This window comes from Heliangelus exortis, chromosome 8 (genome assembly GCF_036169615.1).
Source record: "Heliangelus exortis chromosome 8, bHelExo1.hap1, whole genome shotgun sequence".
NCBI classification, from domain to species: Eukaryota; Metazoa; Chordata; class Aves; order Apodiformes; family Trochilidae; genus Heliangelus; species Heliangelus exortis.
Genome location: NC_092429.1, coordinates 27,896,214 through 27,917,617, shown reverse-complemented (window position 1 = coordinate 27,917,617; position 21,404 = coordinate 27,896,214). Strand labels below are relative to the sequence as shown.

The 21,404-nt window shown below is 45.5% G+C and overlaps 1 protein-coding gene across 2 annotated transcripts in view; it reads right to left on the bottom strand.

The window, feature by feature from the left end:
• Window positions 1-5,960: 5,960 nt before the first annotated feature.
• Window positions 5,961-21,404, bottom strand: part of TEDC1 (tubulin epsilon and delta complex 1) — a 61,045-nt gene continuing 45,601 nt past the window's right edge. For both annotated transcript variants that reach the window (XM_071751276.1, XM_071751277.1), the window contains exon 8: window positions 5,961-7,158. In XM_071751276.1, coding sequence (XP_071607377.1) covers window positions 6,823-7,158 — 336 coding nt within the window. In that variant the 3' untranslated portion in view covers window positions 5,961-6,822. The remainder of the gene's footprint in view (window positions 7,159-21,404) is intronic.

The following is a 21,404-nucleotide window of genomic DNA, read 5'->3' as shown; positions in this document are numbered from 1 at the left end:
CTGATCCCTGGGGGACACCACGGCCGCCATTTTGATGCAGCCCCGTTCAGCACCACTCTCTGGGCCCGGCCCTCCAGCCAGTTCCTAACCCAGCACAGATGCCCCTGTCCAAGCTGTGGCCTGACAGCTTTTTCAGGAGAATGCTGTGGGAGACGGTGTCAAAGGCCTTGCTGAAGTCCAGGTAGAGCACATCCACAGCCTTCCCCTCATCCACCAGGCGGGTCACCCGATGATAAAAGGAGCTCAGGTTGGTCAGACAGGACCTGCCCTTCCTAACCCCGTGCTGGCTGGGTCTGATCCCTTGCCCATCCTGCAGGTGCTGTGTGATTACACTGAGGATGAGCTGCTCCATAACCCTGCCAGGCACTGAGGTCAGGCTGACGGGCCTGGAGTTTTCCAGGTTCTCCTTTCGGCCCCCTAGTTCCCTTTTTATCCCTTAGGGGTTTCTTTCCAAAGCCAAAGGGTGCCAGGGATGAGCAGCTCTGGCAGGGATGCTGTGGCTTTTCCCTTCATGTTTGCATCACCCCCCAGAGGCAGAGGCTGTGAGGGATCAGCCAACCAATTATTTCATTACCTATTACTCCACCTTACTTGGGGGATGTCACCTAGAAGGCCCCTCTCCCCCTATGAAATATTTTAGAGACTGAAATGATTAAATAGTAGTGGATCAAGGGTTGGACTTGATCTCTGATCAACCCAGCCAATTCTATGATTCTATGAATACTTCTGAAAAAAAAATCAGAAATAAATTCCCCATCTGAAATAAATTCTGATTTCTTCCTTCCCTTCATTGGTACCCACGTGAGAGGGGCTCAAAGGTCAGAGAGAGGCAGGGTCACGAATTAAATCCAGGTTGTCCAAGAGGCTGTGGAACCAAGGAGCTAAACCCACGCACTGCAGCCAGGCTGACACCAATTATTTTCAGCCCAGGTTCTGGATCACATCCTAAAAACAACTGAACACAACCTGACTCCACCTGGGAACTGGACACAACTGTGGGGTTTTTATGTGTGGGGAAACCATGGGGCTTAAGTGATCAAATAAGCATCCCTACCCACGTGGGCTCCCCACACAGAAACATCCTGAAACTGCATGAAACCTTCATCCCACTAAAGAAATCTTTTATGAAATAGTGATTTTGTGGAGATAATATTCACCTCAAGGACTAAATCATGGCAGCTCTTCAGGGAAATGAAAAACCTTCCTGAAATGCTCCCCCTGAGCTGAAATGTTCCATCCCCAGGTTTAGTGAGCTCCTACCTGTAAGTAAGTTTTTTCCTGGGTGCCTGAGTGTTCTTGGAGAGCATCTCCACGTACCAGCAAACCTTCCAGCCCATGCACTGGCACTGAAACTTCCCTATCTCATCCCAGAGGGTTGCTCCCTGGCAGGAGAGGGGATGAGGCAGCCCTAGCCAGGCTGGGCACCAGCTTGATGCTCACTAGGTTAGGCTGGTAGGGCATGGACCAGGTAAATGCAGCCCTGGAACACCTGGGAGGACATGGACCAGGCAAATGCAGCCCTGGAACACCTGGGAGGACATGGACCAGGTAAATGCAGCCCTGGAACACCCCATAACATCCTCCCCTGGCTCCACCAGCCCCACTGGCAGAGCCTCCAGGTCTGCCCAGCTCCACCGTGCTCAAGGATGTGTGGTTCTCCTTGGTTCAGAACTGCAGCACACACCTTGGTTTCCATCCCCCAGCAGCTTCTGAGAGGGGAGGAGATACAGGTGATGTCTGCCTTGCTTTTTCTCCCTGGGGATGCTCTTAAATGGGGAAATGGGGAGAGCCCCTCTCCCCACAGCCAGGAGTGGTGATGGAGGGGACAAGAGGCATCTCTTACAGCAGGGCTCTTGGGGGGATTCAGGCCCCATTTATCAGCACAAATTTGTCCCTACAGCTTAACCCACGTTTCTTCCTCTGTTCTAACCCACCTGAGGCAATTTCTAAGCAACTGATGCAAGGAAATAATGTTTTTAAAAGCATCTCTGACCTCAGAAATTCAATCCCATCTGCTCCCCCAGCACTGCCCAAGGCAGTGCCCAACTGTGCCCATGTTAAGCAGAGTTAAGAGTGAAGATCTGAGCTGTCACAGCCCCTGGCTTGGCAGCCACAGCTCCCTTTACACTGGGGATGGTGGCACAGGACACTGGGCAGAGCCATTCCTGTGCACCGTGCCCAAGGCACCCCAGAAGCTGGGGCTCAGACAGGCACCCCCAGAGCAGGCCAGGGGCTTGCACTACATGGGGCTGGGTGCTTGCAGAGTCCCCAGGGGCTGCACACACCTCCCTTTGCCTTGTCCCCCATTTCACAGCAGCTGGAGAACCAAAGGACAGGGACAGGAGCTGGTGCTGGTCCAGTTTCCCAGTTGAGCTGCACCAGCAGCCTGGGCACAAGGGTCTGGGGGGTCAGAGGAGGAGCAGAGGTACCAGCACACAGCTCCACACAAGCTCTGGGCTCTCAGGAGGCAAAGGGTGAGGGGAAAAGACCTCAGAGGCTCACTGGAAGGGGCTGGGGGTCAGAAGAGAGGGAGCTCAGCCACCAGGAATGTGCTGAATCCCACTGAGCCTGCTCACGGGTTCCCCCACCAGCTCCCAGCTCATCCTCCTGCAGGAGCTGGTGGAGGAATCCCGCAGGGAACCCAAAAGACTCCATCTAGGGTTGCAAATCACTACTCCCAGCAGCTTTTCTTTTTAAACATAGGTTGCAGGCCTTATTTACCAGCAGGGGCAATGCTGCCAGGAGCCGTGACTGCAGATTCCTCCCTTGCCTTTTGCAAAGCAAACCTCCTGTTTTGACTGCAAGCTGATTGATGCTCAGTGATTTGGGGAGGAGTATTTCAAGCTGCACAGTGTGAGCCAGAGCTATCAGCCAATTAAGTATTTATGGCCCATTCCATTTGCCTAGCAAGATGTTTGGAAAGCGAGCACCAGTTGCATCAGGTTTAACTCTGCTCTTCTACAAACATCCTGGCCTACCAGAAAACTGCCCAGAAGTCCTGGAAAAGCTTCTCTTCAATGCTTGAAACCAATCCACCACCAGAGAGGGTGCTTTACACACTGCAGCAGTAACTCAGCCTGTCTGCAGCAAAGCTCCACCAGACCACCAAGCAAAAAAAGCCATGTGGCCCCAGCCCTGCAAGGGGATTTAGTTGGCTGCCTGGAGAAAGGTTTTGCTGTGAGCTACCCCAGGTGAAAATCTGGGACAGCTCTTGGCTGTCTGGCCCATCAGGAGCACCCCATGACCATGTGCATCATCTCTGGTGGGTGCTGATTTAACCCTGGTCTCCTGCTTTTCCAGCCTCTGAGATGCTTCTCTCTTTCTGAGGGTGCTTAGAAACTAAACCAAAGTCCTTTCAGGATGCACTAACAGGGGGAATTTCTGCTGCAGCCTCTCAAACCAAAAAGCCAAAGAAAACCAAATCCTGCTGCACAGCCCACGTGCCAGGGCAGCATCCCCAGCAGCCTTCTCCCACCCCTTGAAATTTAGCAACCAGTTGCACACGAGATGCTCCTCACTCTCTGACAGCTTCTCCAGCCAACACCCACCCTTTTCTGTTTAACAGCATCAGCAATTTCCCAGCAGATTTCTGCTTTCACAAGGAAACCTCCAACCAGCACGATGCTATTGCAAAGGACAAAGAGCTTGGCAGCTTCTGTCTTGGCTTTCCAGTCTGGAGTGGGTTGTTTACAACACCCTCCAATTCCTGTGAGGGAATACTTAACATTTCCTGAGCATGCTTCAGCCCAGGGATCAAAGGTACCACTTGAGTCATCTTCTGCCTGCTGCAGCATCAGCCAGAGAGTCCCCCCTTCTGCAGCATCTTCAGCTCCTGCCACAGGGCCAAGCCCTGGTGACTGAGGTCACTGCAGCCCTTCAAAATATTGGGTTACAACATAGAAGCCTAAAAAAGAAAACACTTCACATGCCATGGGAATGGGAGGAGGTGACAAAGATGACATCCCCTTGGGTGTGAGGGCACTCACCCAGTTCCCTTTCCTGTGCTCACTGAGGTTGGTGTCAGCCCAGGGACGATTTTCTCAGGTTTTTAAGTGGTGGTCATCACCCAGCATCTCCCAGAGCTGCAGGCACAGCTGATGCCTTGCCAAGCTCCTGAGGACCAGGATTTTTTGGATTTCAGACACATCAGTAGAAACCAAAAGCTGTGACCACGCAGTGGGCCATGACACCAGCTTTGTGCCCAGCTCCTGTGGTTTTTTAAGAGGTGGCTGTCACAGCAAAGCCACCCTCCTAACACTTGGTGCCTGAGAGCACTGAGCCTTTGAAGTTCCTCCTGCTTTGTGCTGAGAGGAGGGGCAGAGGAAAGAGGGGGCTCCAGGTATTGGTTTCAAACCTCACTACTGGCTCAAAAAAACCCCACTGACCCTCACCAGGAATTGCATGATCTGCTCTGGTTTTAACTGCTCATTGGTACCTGAAACAAAAAGCAGTGGGATATTGGTGCCAGGAAATAAAAGCTCTACTTGCCTGTGTTCTTTGCATCAGGTGGTCTGAAGAGCACAACGCCAGCACCACGGGTAGAAAAGGGATTTTAAAAACCTCTTTTCAGCTGTAGCTCCTCTCCAGGTACTTGCCAGAACCAGCAGCTCCAACCCAGCGGCTCTCCTGACAGCTTCCCACATTCCCAGCTGGGATTTGTGCCCTGGGCTCAGTGCAGCAAAGCCCTGAGGGCACTTCTGTACTTAACAAACACATACAGACAATTTTACAGCTTACCAAAGAGCAAAATAACTCCTCAGGGTCAAGCAGGGGGAAAGTGCTGCCAGTTGTGGGCTCTGCTGGAACAGGATCCTTGTGCAAACACGATGCACTCAGTGAGAAATGTTTGGTCCTGGTGCCCATGCCCACCACTTTTAAGTGGACAGCAGCACAAAATCTGTGGAATTCAGCACTAATAAGCCACAGCAAGGCAGAAGCTGGACCTGCACTTGAATCCAACTGCTCTTGCCTGCTCTTCTCTGCTGAAAATCCCAGGAGAACAAAGGATCTTTTGAGGGCAAAGTTTTAAACCTAAATGTGATGCAGCATGAAAATTCTGCTGTGTAAATGCTGCAGGAGGATACAAAATGCTCAGAGAGAGAGAGAGACTGGTGCTGGCACTCTCATTAGTTCCAGGATATACTGTTTCTTTCCCACTCCTGGATAATTTTCTGGGAAACCTGCCTGAAAAAGTCCTCTTCATGCACTGAATTTCAGCAGCCCTGTAGCAAACACCTTCCTCTAAGTTGCAGCAGCTTCAGACAGTTCACTGCTTGGGACTCTGCAGAGAGTTTGAAAATCAGAGCACTGTGGCTTGGCTTTTTAAGGCCAGGGCAGCCCCCTGGGTTTTTCTGCTCCAGGACTCTTTGTCAGCCCCAGTGGCAGCTGACAGCAGTCCCTGGTTGTCCCCGAGAGGCTGGGTCACCCCTTGCTCCCAAGGGATATTCCATCTGCCCAGGGCTGATGGGATGTGGCTGAGAATTCACTTCCCACCAGCCTTCCTCAGGCTTGGTTCTTGAAGAAGCCACTGGGTCAATGCAGAGGAAATGCTGCCTGGAACTTGGTCCAGATTAAAATGAGCTTGGAAACTCCTGGCCTGCCAGTTCAGGTGGGTGAAACCAGAGCAAATCAGCCCTCCTTCTGTGGCTCTCCCCTTTGCATTGCCTCTCCCTTCTGCAAAAAGAAGACATGTGAGTGGTGCAGAGAAGCAGGACCTGGAAGCATCTCAAGTTCACAAACCAGGAGTCTTGTTCCACCTGCACTTTGTCTCCCTGCAGAGCAGCAATGGTGCTGATGCCTGGGAAAAGGGGTCCTTAAAGGTTGGTCCTCACCTCTGGCTGCTCAGTGAGCCCAGGGGGGGTGGTAATCAGCAACACCATCAAGTGAGATAGCAGAAAGGAATCCAGCTTGAGGAAAGCCCATTTTGCTTACAGCAATTCACAAATGAAAAGCAAACTGGGTTTTTGTTTTTTTTTTTTAAATGTATTTATTCCTGAAAGTGTACAACTAGAATACAAAAATACCCCTCAGTGAAAGCAAAACAGATTAAGGGAAAGAGAAGAATGCCAAGTGAAAGATATTTGCATGTTCTGGGGAAGAAGCCTCCAGAGACAGAGCTTGGAGACTCTGCCAGCTTAGAAGTTAAGGTCATATTTCTATTTTACAGAATTTTCCTACAGCAGTTTCATAAGTTACCTCATTGACTTATAAATTGGTGGAATGGGTTTCTAGTTTGCTCTTTCTGAGAGCCCAATTACTTCAAGTGCACCACATCAGTAAATTAAATCAGTGTGCTGCTTTATTTATTATTAGGTATTTGTTTTTCCTTATGGTGAGTGCATTATAGCTGCCACAAATATGCAAACCAGATGAAATAAAGCAGCACACTTGAACATTTCCAGGCTCCCTAAGCCTTGGTACTTTGCATGTTCTCCACGACCTGGATTTTTTTGACTAATGAACTCTTCCTTTTGCTGGGAAACGTTGAATGCAATTAGTACTTCAGTGCAGAGCCTCAATGTATGCCCTGCCTCACAGCTGAGTGCTGTAAAAGAGCCCAGTGCTTGGCAGAAAAAACTAGAAATCTGAAAGATGAAAAGGAGATTCATGCACACTCCCAACAAGGAGTGCTAGAGAATTTTAATTGGAAAGTTTAGCAACAGAGGGGCTGTGATCCCAATGCAAGTCACAAAGCTCTTAACAAGATTCCCAAGCTACAAAAATGAATCATCACATTTGGTTCCTCACCTCTCACTCCCCCATGCCAAGCTTCCCAAGGTGTTCTGCTCAAGTCTTTGCTCAACTCAGTCCAGTTTTCTCTCTTCAAGGGGAGATGCAAATCACTCCATCCAAGCCTTCTGCAATTTCCTCCAGCCTCTGCCTGCACTCCTCCTGCAGCTGCTCCAGCTCTCTCTTCAGCCTGCCCTGCTTCACCTGCAGCTCCCTGCTCACCTCTGCAGCACTGACACCTGAAACAGCCTCCTTGGGGACACACCTGATGCTGGCAGGATGTCTGCTTCTCAACACCAGTCTGCAGGAGCCATGCATTTGATGGTTTTTTGGAGCACAAAGATCCAGCAGTTTTAGTTCCACTCTTTCCTGGATCTTTCTTGCAGTGTCAGGGAGCAGCTCCTTCTGGAGTTCTTCTCTTCTTTGCACCTGCAGAGAGAAAGAAAAAAGGTGGAGAAGGAAAGAATAAAAAGAGTACAGTAGATTCCTGTGGAAAAAAAAAAATAAAATCATCCTGCCAGGAAACTGCACAAAATGTTATGTTTGGACTAGGATGTACCAAAGACAAGAGAGCTGTGGCAATGAAAACTGAGTTAAAATAACATTTGCCTTCTGTCAGGTGGCAGCTCCAGTGACCCCAAAATAATCCCTTATTTGCAGATGCACAACCTCCCAGCCCCTCACTGCTGACTGACACACATGGGCACCTTCCCCCTGCCCAAGGAGTTGGTGTTTTGACTTCAGAGTAAAACAGAGTAAAAAGAGAGGCCCCAGCAGAGTGACCTTGCTCCCCCTTGTGCTTTAAGCCACCAGGCTGTTAGCAGATTTATTGCCTTGTTTAAGAGTGTTCTTTCCAGTCTGCAAATATTCTCTGTACTTGGCAAAGCTAAAAAAGCAAGAATGACAACTGGAAGCTAGAAATTCCTGAATTCTCAATTCTTATTACAGGGTAACAAAAAGGAGAAGGGAAATGCTGGAGCAGAGACAAAACCAAAATGAGTACCAAGCAGCACACTTCCACTAAAGGCAGGACAGTAAAAATAAAGCTTTCCTTGGGACAGAATCACAGACTGGATGATGAAAACAACTGTACCCACTGGGATTCCTGCACAGCATTTGATTTAATGTTCTCTAACAATTTGATCTGAAAAACTCTCAAGATGGTGTTAGCTGTCAGAGGGGAAAGGTGTTTAAGAAAAGGCTCAAAAAGGTGATGCTGCCTCTGCAACCTCCACAAATCCCAGAGCTCTCCATTGGAACCTGCCTGCAGTTCTGGGGTTGATGCTTTAAAAAAATAGGAAAACAGCAGGATTCAAAGCCAGGTCACCCAGTGACTCCCAGCCCTAACCCAAGCCTTCCAGCATTGAGCTCCAACTATTCCATTCATGGAGACAGAGAGATGAAGTGGTTTAGATCCTAAAAAATAGTGGAAGGGAACGTGGTGAGATCAAACGGATGAAAATCTGAGTCAGACACTCAGCCTCAGAGTAAGACATTGTTTCCTACTGTGAGGATAATGAACCATGAAATGCTTCACTGCTGCTCCAGGGGTGAAGCCTTTGGCCACAGCTCAGTGCTAATGACACTCCCCCCTTCCAGCCTTGAAACTCCTTCCCCTTCCCTGGCCACAAGTGAAGCTAAAAAACTCCTGGGGATTTTAAATCTGCAGATCAGCATTAAGATATTGGGATCTATTGGCTTGCAGGAGTTCCCTCTGAAGTCAGGGATATTTTGGCATCTCTCTGAAGCCCCAGAGATCAGTCAGGACTGCAAGGGCAAGAGTCCTGATGTGGCAAACCCCAAAACCTTTGCTGCTGTCAAGCTACAAATACTCAGGGTCAAACCAGCTGCTGCACCTGGAGAAAAAAAAAAAGGGCTTTTTTCCATAGATCAGTAAAGAGAGTTTCACTACTGAAAAAAAGGGCTTTTTTCCATAGATCAGTAAAGAGAGTTTCACTTCTGATTTCACTACAAATCAGAAATCCAGGGGATCAGATTATGTTCTTGCATGGCCCAAAACACTGGAAGCATGAGGGCTGCAGGCACAGTAAAATTTCCCCATGGACACCACCTGCATCAGGGCTTCTCTCACTCATCCCAAGTGTTTCACCAAAATATCTGCATGAGCTTTGCAGCCAAGTGGTTAAATCCTCTCCATAGTCTTCTGGTGAGTTGCTCTCCCCATCTCCCCATCCCCCCATCCCTGCTCAAAAAAAGATTAAGAAAAAATCGATCATATCAGAAAGGAGTTAATTTCTCTGATTTTTTTCTAACACATTAAAGGGTTTATCAATGCAGAACCATCTGTTAAAGGAAACTCTGTTGATTGAGGCATTTGAATAGAAAGTTGAAGCCAAGAGAAGCCTATCTTTGCCCTTGTCCAAAAACCAAGGGTCCTTCCTTATCATAATCCCCAAGGAATCCCAGGACATTTCTTGCTGTTGGCTAAAAAGGTATCTGAGGTCCAATTCTCTACTTTAGAAGAAACAAAACTGAAAAAAAAGGAACTCAGTGCTATCTGGTCTCCTCACTGCCAATGAATAAATGGTCAATGAATGATGTTTGCACAAAGTGGATTTAACACTGGAATCCAGGATGAGCAAAACTTCCTGTTATTTACAGAGAACAAAATCACTCAGCAAACAAAGCCTACAAAATGTTACTTATTTTTCACATTAAACTCAGGCAGAATACTGCAACTATTCTTAGGAAATAGAAGTTTTCATACTCTCCACCAGCCAAAACTGGAGACTTTTATTATCAACTCTGCAAGGCACACCAGGGAAGAGACTGCTGTATAGTATATATATATACACATATATATATAGTAACCAGGAGTTACTATACTGCAGCAGGAGTAAGGACAAGGACAAAACCTTATCCTGAGGCAGTCAGGAAACAGAAGAATTAACAAATTCTGCCCTATGAGTATCAAGAGGGCACAACACATTATCTTCTGTAAAGAGGACCAATATTTCCTGAGGCAACATCAGAGAAATTTTACAGGCAAAATTTTCAGAAGAATGAACATGAAATAAGAGAATAAGTTGAGCAAAGGGCTGTTGACTTTCTATCAGCACAATGTGGGGCTGGAAAGCCAGCTTGAGTTCCTTTTTTTCCCTCTTCCTCCTGGTAAGTCTGTCTACAAAAACTCCTGTTGCTGGCTGCACGTTTCAATAGCTAAAAATTACCTTCAAGTAACATTCTTTACATCCTGAACTCTTGTGAAAATCCTCAGGAACCTCCTCCTTGTCTGATCAACTGATGCTTTGTGACAGATTGCTGTCCCCCATTAGTCAGCACACAATGAGCATCCCTGGCTGCAAATCAATCTCAGCAGAGCACTTTGTGTTAAACAAACAGATTGGAACAAGAGCTCAGGAGCCTCAGCATTTAGTGGCTGCCTCTCTCTATCCCACAGCTCTGCCTTTCAGGCTCAATCTGCCAGCTGGAAGTTGAATTCCCACTCAGGTGCTGACAACTGCTGCACATCCTCTCCAAATAAATACAACAGGATAATCATTGTTTCCACTTCTGCAGGATCAGCCTCATCCCAAAGGGATGCATTTTCAGCAAACCATGCCAAATGATTTGGCATCAGCTGGTGGGGAATCAGCAGCCTCCAAGTGACACAGACCCTGCCCTCCAGCAGCTCCTGATCCCACAGAACTGAGTCCATGGGAAGTGTGCTGCCCTCCTGCCCACTTTGGGGCCACTGTACCCCAGCAGATGTCCCAATCCCCAGACCCCAAGAGGCTACTGGGAACACCCCATGGTCTGCAAGTGTTCTCATCATCCCTGTGAGGGCTGCAGATGGAGAGGGTGAACACTGAGCTGTCTGCCCACTGGGCTCCTTCAAGCTCTTCACCTCCTGGGACTCTTTGGGACAGGAGAATGACCAGAGTGCCACAAGTGCTCCTCAATGTTTTCCTTGAAAATAACCAAAGTTTTCCAAAAAAAGACCACCAAATGTTAGTAAAAGGCATTTAAAAATCCAAGCTAACAGTAAAACTGTAATAACATTCATGTTCTAAGGAGAAGCCAAGAAGCTGGAGAAGTTGCAGAGGGCAATACTGCATCTTAAGTGACCAAAGTGACCAAAATCCCAAACATGGCACAGTCCAAAAGCTTGTGGTGTGCAGACACTGCTGTCAGACCCACAGACAGGAATATCAGAAGGAAAACAAAATAGAATAAAACAGATCTCTTCAACACCAGCTGGAGGGTGGGCAGAGAAAGTCCTTGGCATGGTGGAATTAAGGCAGGTGGGGGATCCATCAGGTGTGGGAAGGACTTCCCAGCTCCCCAGTGCCATCACTGCTGCTGTGTTCCCAAAAGCCTTCAGGCTGAGATCTCATTAAGGAAAATGACCAAAGCAAAACAGGAAAGGATGGGGACAATCCTAAGTTGGAAAGGGGCAATGATGTGAGGCACATTCAACAACCAGGCTGAGCAGGTAGCATGGCTCAGTCCCCAGCATCCTGAATTAATTTATGCACTGATGCACAGGAGAGATTTCAAGCCTAAAGACACTTAAAGATGTGATTCACTTCCCAGCACGTGCTCAGATCTACTCAAATTTCTTTTAATTTAAGACACTACTGGGTGGCCTTTTCACCCAGACAGCACTCTCAGCTCTTTTCAGCCCTGGGAATCTTCCAGTTTGGAAAAAAAATAAAATTATAGCAATGAGCTCAGTGGGCAAACCATGAAAAAGGTCACATTTTAAAGAAGCTGCCTTCCAGTTTCTTTGCACGTTCCACTGTTCTGAGACCAAGACAGTGATACCCAGATTCACCTCCTCTGCATGTGTGCTCCTTTGCTATGTGCACAGTCCCAGTCCATCAGTTGCCCATCTTGGGGAGCTCCATTTGATCAACTGCTTAGATGACCTGCAGCTCATTAGTAGCTCCTCATTTAGCTCATTTGATCTTTCCTCAAAGAGGAGACCTTCCTAGCCCTTCATAATTACTGCTGTAGTTTCCTCAGCTTCCTCACATTTCCTTGCCCCTTGCTGGTAATGAACTTCCCAGAGCTTTGGGTATCATTCCAGGTGGCCCAGAAACATCCCAGAGAGGCTGCTCTGAGTTTTAACAGCTCACAAATTAGAAGTGCAGTGAAAAATGATGCACAAAATGCTTCTTTTTCTGCTAACAAGCAAGCTGGATGTGAACTGATTTGGGGAGAATTTGACCAACATGCAAAACATCCCAAAGAAATGCTAAGAGAGCCAGATAACCACATCACATGATTTAAATAATTTCCAGTAATGACCTTAAAAAGTCCCAGTCTGCCAAATGCTGGAAGTCAAAAGTTCAGCTTGTTAAAAGCTCCCACAGCAACCTGGAAGCCTCGGGAAGCAAATGACCACTCTGCCTCTCAGCTCCACACTTGAAGGAAGCCACTGGCAAGAGATGAAGCTTAAAATGCAGCAGCAACCCAAGCTCCAAACACTTATTTTGGGGAAGAGGCCAGAGGCAGGCACAGCAACATTTCCATTTTATGATTGTGTCATTGCCAGCTTCAAGGAGCTGCAAACCAAATTGCCTGAGCTTCTTTTGAAGTGGGTGATAAAGACCAGAATAATGTCATTATTTTTAAATCACAATGGCTGCAAATTATTGCAGTTTTGCAGCAATGGCTGTAACAACAAGATTGTTCAGACACACAAACTGCACAAGCCTGGAAATGGTACATTTGCTGCCTCCAGTCCTATCTGTCCACTCATTCTCTTACAAAGAGGGAGAAGACCCAATATGCATAGAGTATGAAATAACAAATTATTCTTTTCTGTACTGCAGCAGCTCTCTTTGCTGGAAAGCAGAGTTCTCCTTTGTCCTGTGAGTCACAAGGAACAAAGAGAAATTGGAGATCTTGTCTCTTTTAGGTTGGGGAATGAGAGGAAATGAGGAAATAGAAATGGATGCAATATCCAAGCCAGCCAAGCCACACTGCCCTTGCTATCAAGGGTGTTATCACCCAGCACCTTTCATAAACTCATCTGGTTCCTCTGAAAACACCAATCTTTTATTCCCAAAGGAAGCTCATTCCTGAGCTTTATTTTCAAGTTATCAGGTCTAAGATGTCCCCCTGTACCTGGCGAGTTTAAAAGGGTGAAGTAAAACATTTTACACCTGGAAATAAATGACTGACAAGGGGACAGACTGCAGAAATAGAAAAGAGCTGCTGGGTCAGCCAGTGCATTCCCTTGCCAAGCTCCAAATGGCTCCCCAGCATATCCCAATACCCCAAACCCTGAGAGGTGCTCCCCAGAAGCTCCCCAGAGCTCTCAGGCTCTGTGTATTCCCAGCAGCCTCTCATCCAACAGCCAAGCATCAATTATGAGCTTGACCCTTATCCCAGAGGCTTGCCTTGGCCACTGTGAGTTACACCTGAATGCAAGACAGGATTATTCAAATTCTTGGCCATTCAGTGAGAACATTGTGGTACCACCCATAAGGAAAGCACCTCAGGAGCATTATGCCCAAAGCTCTCTTAAATGAACTTTAAGGTACCCAGTGTAGAAACCTCAGCCCTAACTTGAGGCTTGTTGAGTAGGAGATGAGCATGAGCCAGTGCTCAGGTACTTATAGAATCATAGAATAGGCTGGGTTGGAAGGGACCTCAGAGATCATCGAGTCCAACCCTTGAACAACTACTGCCACAGTCACTAGACCATGGCACTGAGTGCCACATCGAGTCGCTTTTTAAATGTCTCCAGGGACGAAGAGTCCACCACCTCCCCAGGCAGCCCGTTCCAATGTCTGATCAGCCTTTCCGTGAAAAAATTCTTTCTAATATCCAATCTGAACTTCCCCAGGCACAATATAAGACCATGCCCTCTTGTCTTGCTGAGAGTTGCCTGGGAAAAGAGCCCAACCCCCCCCTGGCTCCAACCTCCTTTCAGGGAGTTGGAGAGAGTGATGAGGTCTCCCCTGAGCCTCCTCTTCTCCAGCCTCAACACCCCCAGCTCCCTCAGCCTCTCCTCATAGGATCTGTGCTCCAGTCCCTTCCCCAGCCCAGTTGCCTCCTTTGGACCTGCTCCAGCACCTCAATCTCCTTCCTGAGCTGAGGGGCCCAGAACTGGACACAGGACTCAAGCTGTGGCCTCCCCAGGGCTGAGCACAGGGGCAGAATCCCTTCCCTGGACCTGCTGGCCACGCTGTTCCTGAGCCAGCCCAGGATGCCATTGGCCTTCTTGGCCACCTGGGCACACTGCTGCCTCCTCTTCAGCTTCCTGGCAATCCAGACTCCCAGCTCCCTCTCTGTCTGGCTGCTCTCAGCCACTCTGTGCCCAGCCTGGAGCTCCCCATGGGGTTCTTGTGGCCAAAGTGCAGGACCCGGCACTTGGCCGTGTTGAAGCTCATCCCTTATCTTAGGGGGTGGGTTTTTTGGGGCCACTCTTGCACTGCTGCCATGGCAGGTTAGGTATGAAAAGTGTATGAAAGGTGTTCACTTGTGATCTAGATAGAGACTGTAAAGATATCTAGATAGATACAGATCTGTAAGTAAAAAAAGGAAAGCAGGCTAAGCAGAGAGACCCTGGCATTTCCATGCAGAAATCCTGACAGCTGAGGGCTGGAAATAAGGGGGTGCAATTTAAGGTTAGTTTAGGAGTTCTCCACTTCCTCCTTGGAATCCTTTCCAGGGGCTGCACCTTGCAAACAGCAGTCTTTAATCAGTCCAAGAAATAATACTAGAAATTATTATTTATGCTCTTTGCTGCCTTACAGTTTATGTCTAGTGTTTATTCTCCACCATCCCCTCCCACCCACACTGGGAAAAACCTTGCAGAACTGCAAACCCAGCTGGCAGGATCTGGGATACAGAAAACTGGAGAGAGAAAGAATTGCAGACTACTTTTAAGAAAGTCCTCCTTGTCAACACTGAAAAAACCCCAAACCACCAAGTACAAAAAACTGAAAGAGAGCAAAAGGAAATAATTATCAAAAGTATCAATAATGTAGAAGAGCAAAAGGCAGAGTCCACCCAACCATAGGGGAAAGGTCTGCAAGCATTAAATGGAAGTGGAATGCAAGAAAAAGATCCACAGGGATCCCAGAATTCTTACCCACAACATTTTTGTGCTCCATGGGCTGCCTGTGAGAGATGCCCAAGCATCTGAGCTCATCTCAACCATCACTGGAGATGGCAAGAACTGAGAAGTCACCACTGCTGCTCTCCATGTTTGTCCCTGTTTTCTGTACAGAACAGTTATGAATAAGCCAAGAGTTTTGTGCCCTCCCATGGCATAAAAATAAAACCTTTTCCACACATCAGTATGGTGCAGGCTTTCCACTTCTTAACAAATAATAATACACTGAATAACAATAATACACAATAATAATAGTACACAAATAATAATACACTTAAATAATAATTTGCCTGGGGGACTGGTTTCTTGTAACAAAATATTTGGGGTTTTTTAACAATCATGGTAACATGTATGACATCCTTTTCTTCCTTAGCAACAGTGACATGTTCAGCCTCAGAGATGCAGAGCAAGAGACCACTTGAAGGGATGCAGTGAATCCATAAGTGATGGAAAAATCAAATCTTGCAGCTCCTAATTCCAGGAGAAAATTCTGGAGTGGGGAGACAGGACCATACAGAGCCTATGAAGTTCAAATGTCTGATGAACAGTGACTTCAAGAAGAAAATCAGACCCCCAGCCTTCAGAAAAGCATCTAAAGGCATTTGCTGCTCAGATGAAAAAACACCAAAAAATAGTAAAAACCAAGCAAAGAAACAAAACAAAACACCAAACTAAACCAACAAACCAAAAAACACACCACAAAAAATCCAACAGGAGTTAAAGCAGTATCTGCAATCAGCTGTTCTGGGAACACTACAACACTGAGGAAGCAGGTGTTTTACTACAAAGGAAAACCCCACTCTTCATTTCAAATTCCCATCTTCTAGTAACTTGCCCAAATGTCATTTCAAACCTCCAAGAGAGTTCCAGAGTTAGCACTGCAGCTCTATAAAACCTGTCCCACTGAATCAAGCTTCTTTGCTGGAAGCTTCAAGGTTTTTAATTTTCTGCAGCAATTCCTACACACAGAAGAGGAACCAGTTAAAAAAGGCTGGAAACCAACATTTTCTATTTTAATAGCTGAATACTTCCCACACTGTCCTAAATGAGGTTTCTTTTTTCTTATGAGATCCCTGTACACAACAAGACTTGATGGGCCTCAGAAATAATCCATTTAATAAAGCATTTAAATGCTTTAAAGTCAGAATAAAGTGTTTGATTTGTGTAACACACCCCAAAGCACAGGCTACAGGAACTCACCTAAAAATTTCTGCCATGTTCTCCCACATTTTGGTCAGCTGCAGAGCCTTTTCTGGAAACATCTACTTTGGGGTTTTTTTAAACACAGGCTGCAGCAGATGAAGAAACTCCCCTAGCACTGTGTTATCTCAGCAGTGAAATACAGTATGGTTAAAAATGTCCTTTTTCTGTGAGTTCTGCCTCAGTGACTGGGTTTCATACCTTAAAAACTCCACTTCTAAGAACACCATTCACATAGAACTTTCCCTGGCTTACACTTTTCTCACCTCTTAAATAGTCAGACAAAATAATTCCTTTCTTACCCATCCTTTTTTTTCCAAGTGCCATCTTGGTATTAAGTGGGGCCAACACATTTCATTACACTCTGAATTGTCATCTGTAGCTTACCCACCATTTAATGACCAGCAGCAGATAGCTCATTAACCAACCAATATCCTAACAACTTTTCCATGATCCATTACCAGCACTTTCTGTTTTCAGAAGACCATGAAATGGCAAGATTTGCACACATCCAAAACCTGATGCTGTAGCCACATCACACTGCTCTAAGCTCCATGACTGGTTTTTTCTTACTAAACCCAAACCCCAGCAACAGCAAAAAACTCAAATAACTTCTTTTGGCTTAACAACTGATATAAAATTACACCCTAATATAATTATTACCTTACAGCACCCATTATGAGCTCAGCAATAGGAAAAATCTCCAGTTTTTTTAATTGGGGGTGAATAAATGAAAGGGGAAATCCCAAAGTGCTGCTGCAGAGGGCATTATTTGTACCACACCAACCATGAAGGCATTTTAGAATTTTAGCATTATTGAGCTATAGGATCTGACAGAAGATGTAATTATACAAGCAGCTGCATTCCAAATTTTGCCTGGATTTGCAATTTCCTGCAATTAGAGAGGAATGTATACATCTATCTCCATCTTGGGCATTTTAGCAAGATATTCACTATTCAAATGCTAGCTCCTGGGTGAATCTATTGGCATTCCAAAAGAAATCCACAGGGAAGAAATGTACCTATTTTATCCAGGAACAGAAGGTCACCTTTTAACTGAAGGAGGAGTCCTCTGAGGAGAACCTAAAATTACAGTTTTAACACCAGGAACACACAGAGCTGCATGAGATATATTCTAGGTTGGTTTGGTTTGTTTGGAGGGTTTTTTGCCTTGTTTTTTTTTTTAAGATAACCAAATGGGTCTGTATTTAGACTCTAAATACCACATTGACAGGAGCCAGAAAAGACACTTCAGCTTAAGAGAAAGGACTCAGAATTAAATTACAGTTTTAACACCAGGAACACACAGAGCTGCATCAGATATATTTTAGGTTGGTTTGGTTTGTTTGGAGGGTTTTTTGCCTTTTTTTTTTTTTTTTTTTAAGATAACCAAATGGGTCTGTATTTATACTCTAAATACCACATTGACAGGAGCCAGAAAAGACACTTCAGCTTAAGAGAAAGGACTTAGAATTAAACCAGGAAAAGAATGGCATTAAGCTTTTTCATGGTCTTTACCAGAAAAATGCAAACCAGACCTCTAAATCTCAACCCAAACCACAGAAACACAGCACTGATAAACACAGTGTCTGTCTGAGCCTACAAATATCTACTACACAGAAAAAGCACATGGGAAATTAATCCTCTTAGGAATAAAAACACCTGAACTCTGGGGCTGCTGCACAATGAGCCCCTGGGAGCAGATGGTTCCAGAAAGGGCTTTCCTACCCTTGAAGAGATGCACAAAGAGGCACCTCTGGGTTGGGTTGGTAAATGAAATACCTGAAGCAAACAGCCCAGGAGAAGAGCAATGCTCAAAAGCCTCAGGAGATCCACAAAGCTACAGAAAAGCTTCCTGGTGTCTGAGTATTTCCTGAATTCTCTAATTCCTGAGGTTTTGGCTGATGAGAAATTTGGATTTTTTCCAGTGAACAACTGAATTCAAAGAAAGAAAAAAAAAAGAGAAGAGTAAATGATGTGAAGGGATTCCTCTGTTGGAGCAACACTGTGGACAGGAGAGGGGAAAATCTTAACAAATGGTCTTCAAGGAAATCAGCAATGTCTGCATCACCTCCTTGCAGTTAAAGAAGAGGCCACCACAAAAAGTGCAGAGATGAAGCATCAGCAAGAGCAGGTAATACAAGATGGTCAGAATCACTGTGCTCATCTAAACCTCCTCAGATACTGCCCAAGAAGAGATGGAAGCTCAGCACCCAGAATGGTCCTGGGACAGCTCTGGGCAGGAGCATCCAACTTGCAGATTTTTTACCACCAACTACAAGGAAACACAGTTCAGACTTCTGGAAGTCCCACAGGCCACACAATTCTGAACCCACACCACAGGGAATGGAAGATAATAAATTATTTCCTTCCTCAAATTGTAAATCTTCAGCATTTTATTGCAATTATGTATTAAAAAAAAATCCATTCTAAGTCTGGCCTTTTATAATGTATTTCTTTTTAACTAGTTTCATCTCTGGAGTTTTAAAAATTGTGTAATTCAATTAGAAGATCATACAAATCAATGCAGTAGTAGGCATTAATCAAAACATGTGGTATGAAAAACAGAGTATTGCCATGTAATTAATTCAGACACTCCCCAAAAGGCTGCAGTGCTGCTCTGAAAAAGACCCTGATAACTACAAAGGAAGGCAACAGACATGTATTGCTTCATATAATAAATTGCTCACTTATTTTTCAATTTTCCAAACTTGTATCTCAGGCAGCAGAGACAAACACTGATGATAGAAGCTCTCATCTCTGATCTAGGTGACTTGCAGAGGTTTGGGGGGTCCCACTTTGTTTGAAGCAGAGATTTATTTCTGTACAACATGAAACCTCCCCAGAAATAAAGTGCTGCTTGTGACTTGCCCTTCTCTGTATTATCCTGCTTTGGGAGAACAAGCTGGGAAACAAATTCAAGCAATACAGTCCCTGTATACACAGCCAAAAAATGAATTTTTTATACAAAAGACTCCTAACATGCAGAGATGAGAGGAAGGTATTTCCATCTAATCACAGAAATTTTCAGAAAAGGGTCTTATGCAAAATGATAAGGAAAAGTAGCAAACAAACAAAAAAAATCCATGACCTTTAGGCATTTTCTTCATCTTTCTGCAGCTTTTTTTCCTGCTTTTGGGGGAGGCAGGAGCATCCAGCAAAGGTCATTCCAGCATCCCAGCCTCCCTGCAACTGTGGCATGAGGCAAATTAATTTGAACTCCCAGGTGGAATTTGTCTTTCAGAGTTTCAGGGAAAAAGCAAATATTTTCTAAAGCCACTGCTCTTAAAATGCATGCAGGAGTTTCTCTCCTTAGCTGAGTTTTGATGGCAAACTGCAGCTGGAGGTGGATGTGAAGCTGCTGGAATGGCCATCTGAAAATGAAAAAAAAAAAAATCAAACTGCTTCCAGGGCTTTAAGATGAAGAGTTAAAAGTAGCAAGTTCTGAGAACTGTACTAAAGCTTTACTTAGATGCATTTTTGGCTGGGAAGAAGAGATGTGACACTACTAAATCACAGATTTACTTTTATGTTAACCCTTCCATGAGCACAAGGGACAGAGGCAGAAATGAGTTGGATACTTTGATGATCAAGTATCACCAAGACTTTTGATTTCAGGGCAGATGACTGGGAAAAAAAGGGCAAGGTTTTAAGAAAAAAGGAAACTTTAAGTTAAGCTTGGAATGCATGAATGGAAGCAATCCCTTTAAAAGCACTTCTACCAACTCACCTAAAAACTCAGTGGCCCTGCAAGGGCTTTTAATTCCAGCTGGCAGAGGAAGAACCCATCCCAACAAGCTGCCCAGAGCTGTAAACCAAGCCAGGCAGCTCCTGGAATTTCCAGTCCTCAAAACCCACTCCAAAAGGTTCAGTAAAACACAGAGTAATGTTTCAGTTAGGGCTGCTCTAAAATGCAGCCTCTGGCTGTAGTGTTTCCTATGGCATCTGTCAGCAAGAATTAGCTTTGTCACCAAGATACTGCTCCTCTGGGGGACAGTACCTGTTGTAGTGGTGTCCAACAACCTTTTGGTGTCAGGTACCTCCAAACCCACTCATCAGCCTCCAAATGTTTCCCATTCCAAAGATAAAGGTGCTGCTGGGACCTGCCATCTTATTTACCTTATGGTATCTGTGCATTCCCAGGCTTTGTCCACATTTTATTGTGTGGTTTAACTGCAAGAACATGAGTACTTCTTAAATGTGCACTTAAAACATTTACAGTGCCTACAAACCATGTTCTCTTATTGGAATGGTGGGTTTTTTTTATTGTTTACTGTCAAATAAAGCTCATTTAAAATTTATTGGAGTTTAATCCTTCAGCTGCATTCACTGCATGTTTCATTGCCTTGGTCAGTATCCAACATCTTGGCAAATAATGTGAAATATTAAAACTCATTATTGCCTAAACTTGAACTGATCCTGCCACCTGAGCAAACATTATGAATTTGGAGAAAGAAATGGAAAACAGCATCTTTTATGAAGCAAGAAAAACTTCCACCAATGCTGATTTCAACCCCTAGAATTCTGCACACAAATCAGGAGACAGAACTCAAGGGTTTAATGTTTCTCTCTTCCCTGGGGAGCTGGAGTCCTTTTGAAAATATAAACCCCATGAAAAATGCCAGGCTGGGTAATTTATTTTTGGGGTTTTTGTGTGTGTTTGAAATTGGTTTGCTGATTTAGCAAGTGGGACACAGAGTCTCTCTGTCTCTCACACAGCTCAGCACTCGTTGAGCAATCCACCCAGCACAAGTTGCATCTGCAAATGAAGAATAAATCCTTAGCTTTTTGCTCTCTTGGTGTGGTGCAAGCTTCACATGGATTATTCAAGTCTGAGCAAACTGCACAGAGGTAGCAGAGGCATGGAAGATTGTTTCAAAAATCTCCTTGCCCCCAGCAACTCCCCACATGCATGCCAGCCCTCAAGCAGGCTAACTTGGGGCTCCTGCACCAAAATACAGAACAAAAATTAATACAAACAAAAATACAGTAGACACACACTTTCTAATAACCTAAATCTGCTACCACCATGGCAATTCCATCATCAGGCAACTGAGTCCTACATTTAACCAAGTAAAAACTACAGATAAAACCCATCAGCCTTGTCCCTCCTTGCCATCCTCCTGTACATATCCTCCTTTGCTGCTTTTTGATGGAAGTTGATCTTGATTTCTCTGGCTTTCCTCTCCTTACCCAGCCAACCATGCATTTCCAAAAGCTGCTCCTGCAGCCTTGCTTAGTTCTTCAATTTCTTTTTGCATGAAAGCTCCACTTGACAGCTGCTGGGTGCTCCAGATGGAGGTTTGCAAACAGAAAATGGGAGAGAGAAATGCTCTGGGACTGGGGAAGGGGCAGAGGAAGAGAAGCTGCTGACTGAGGA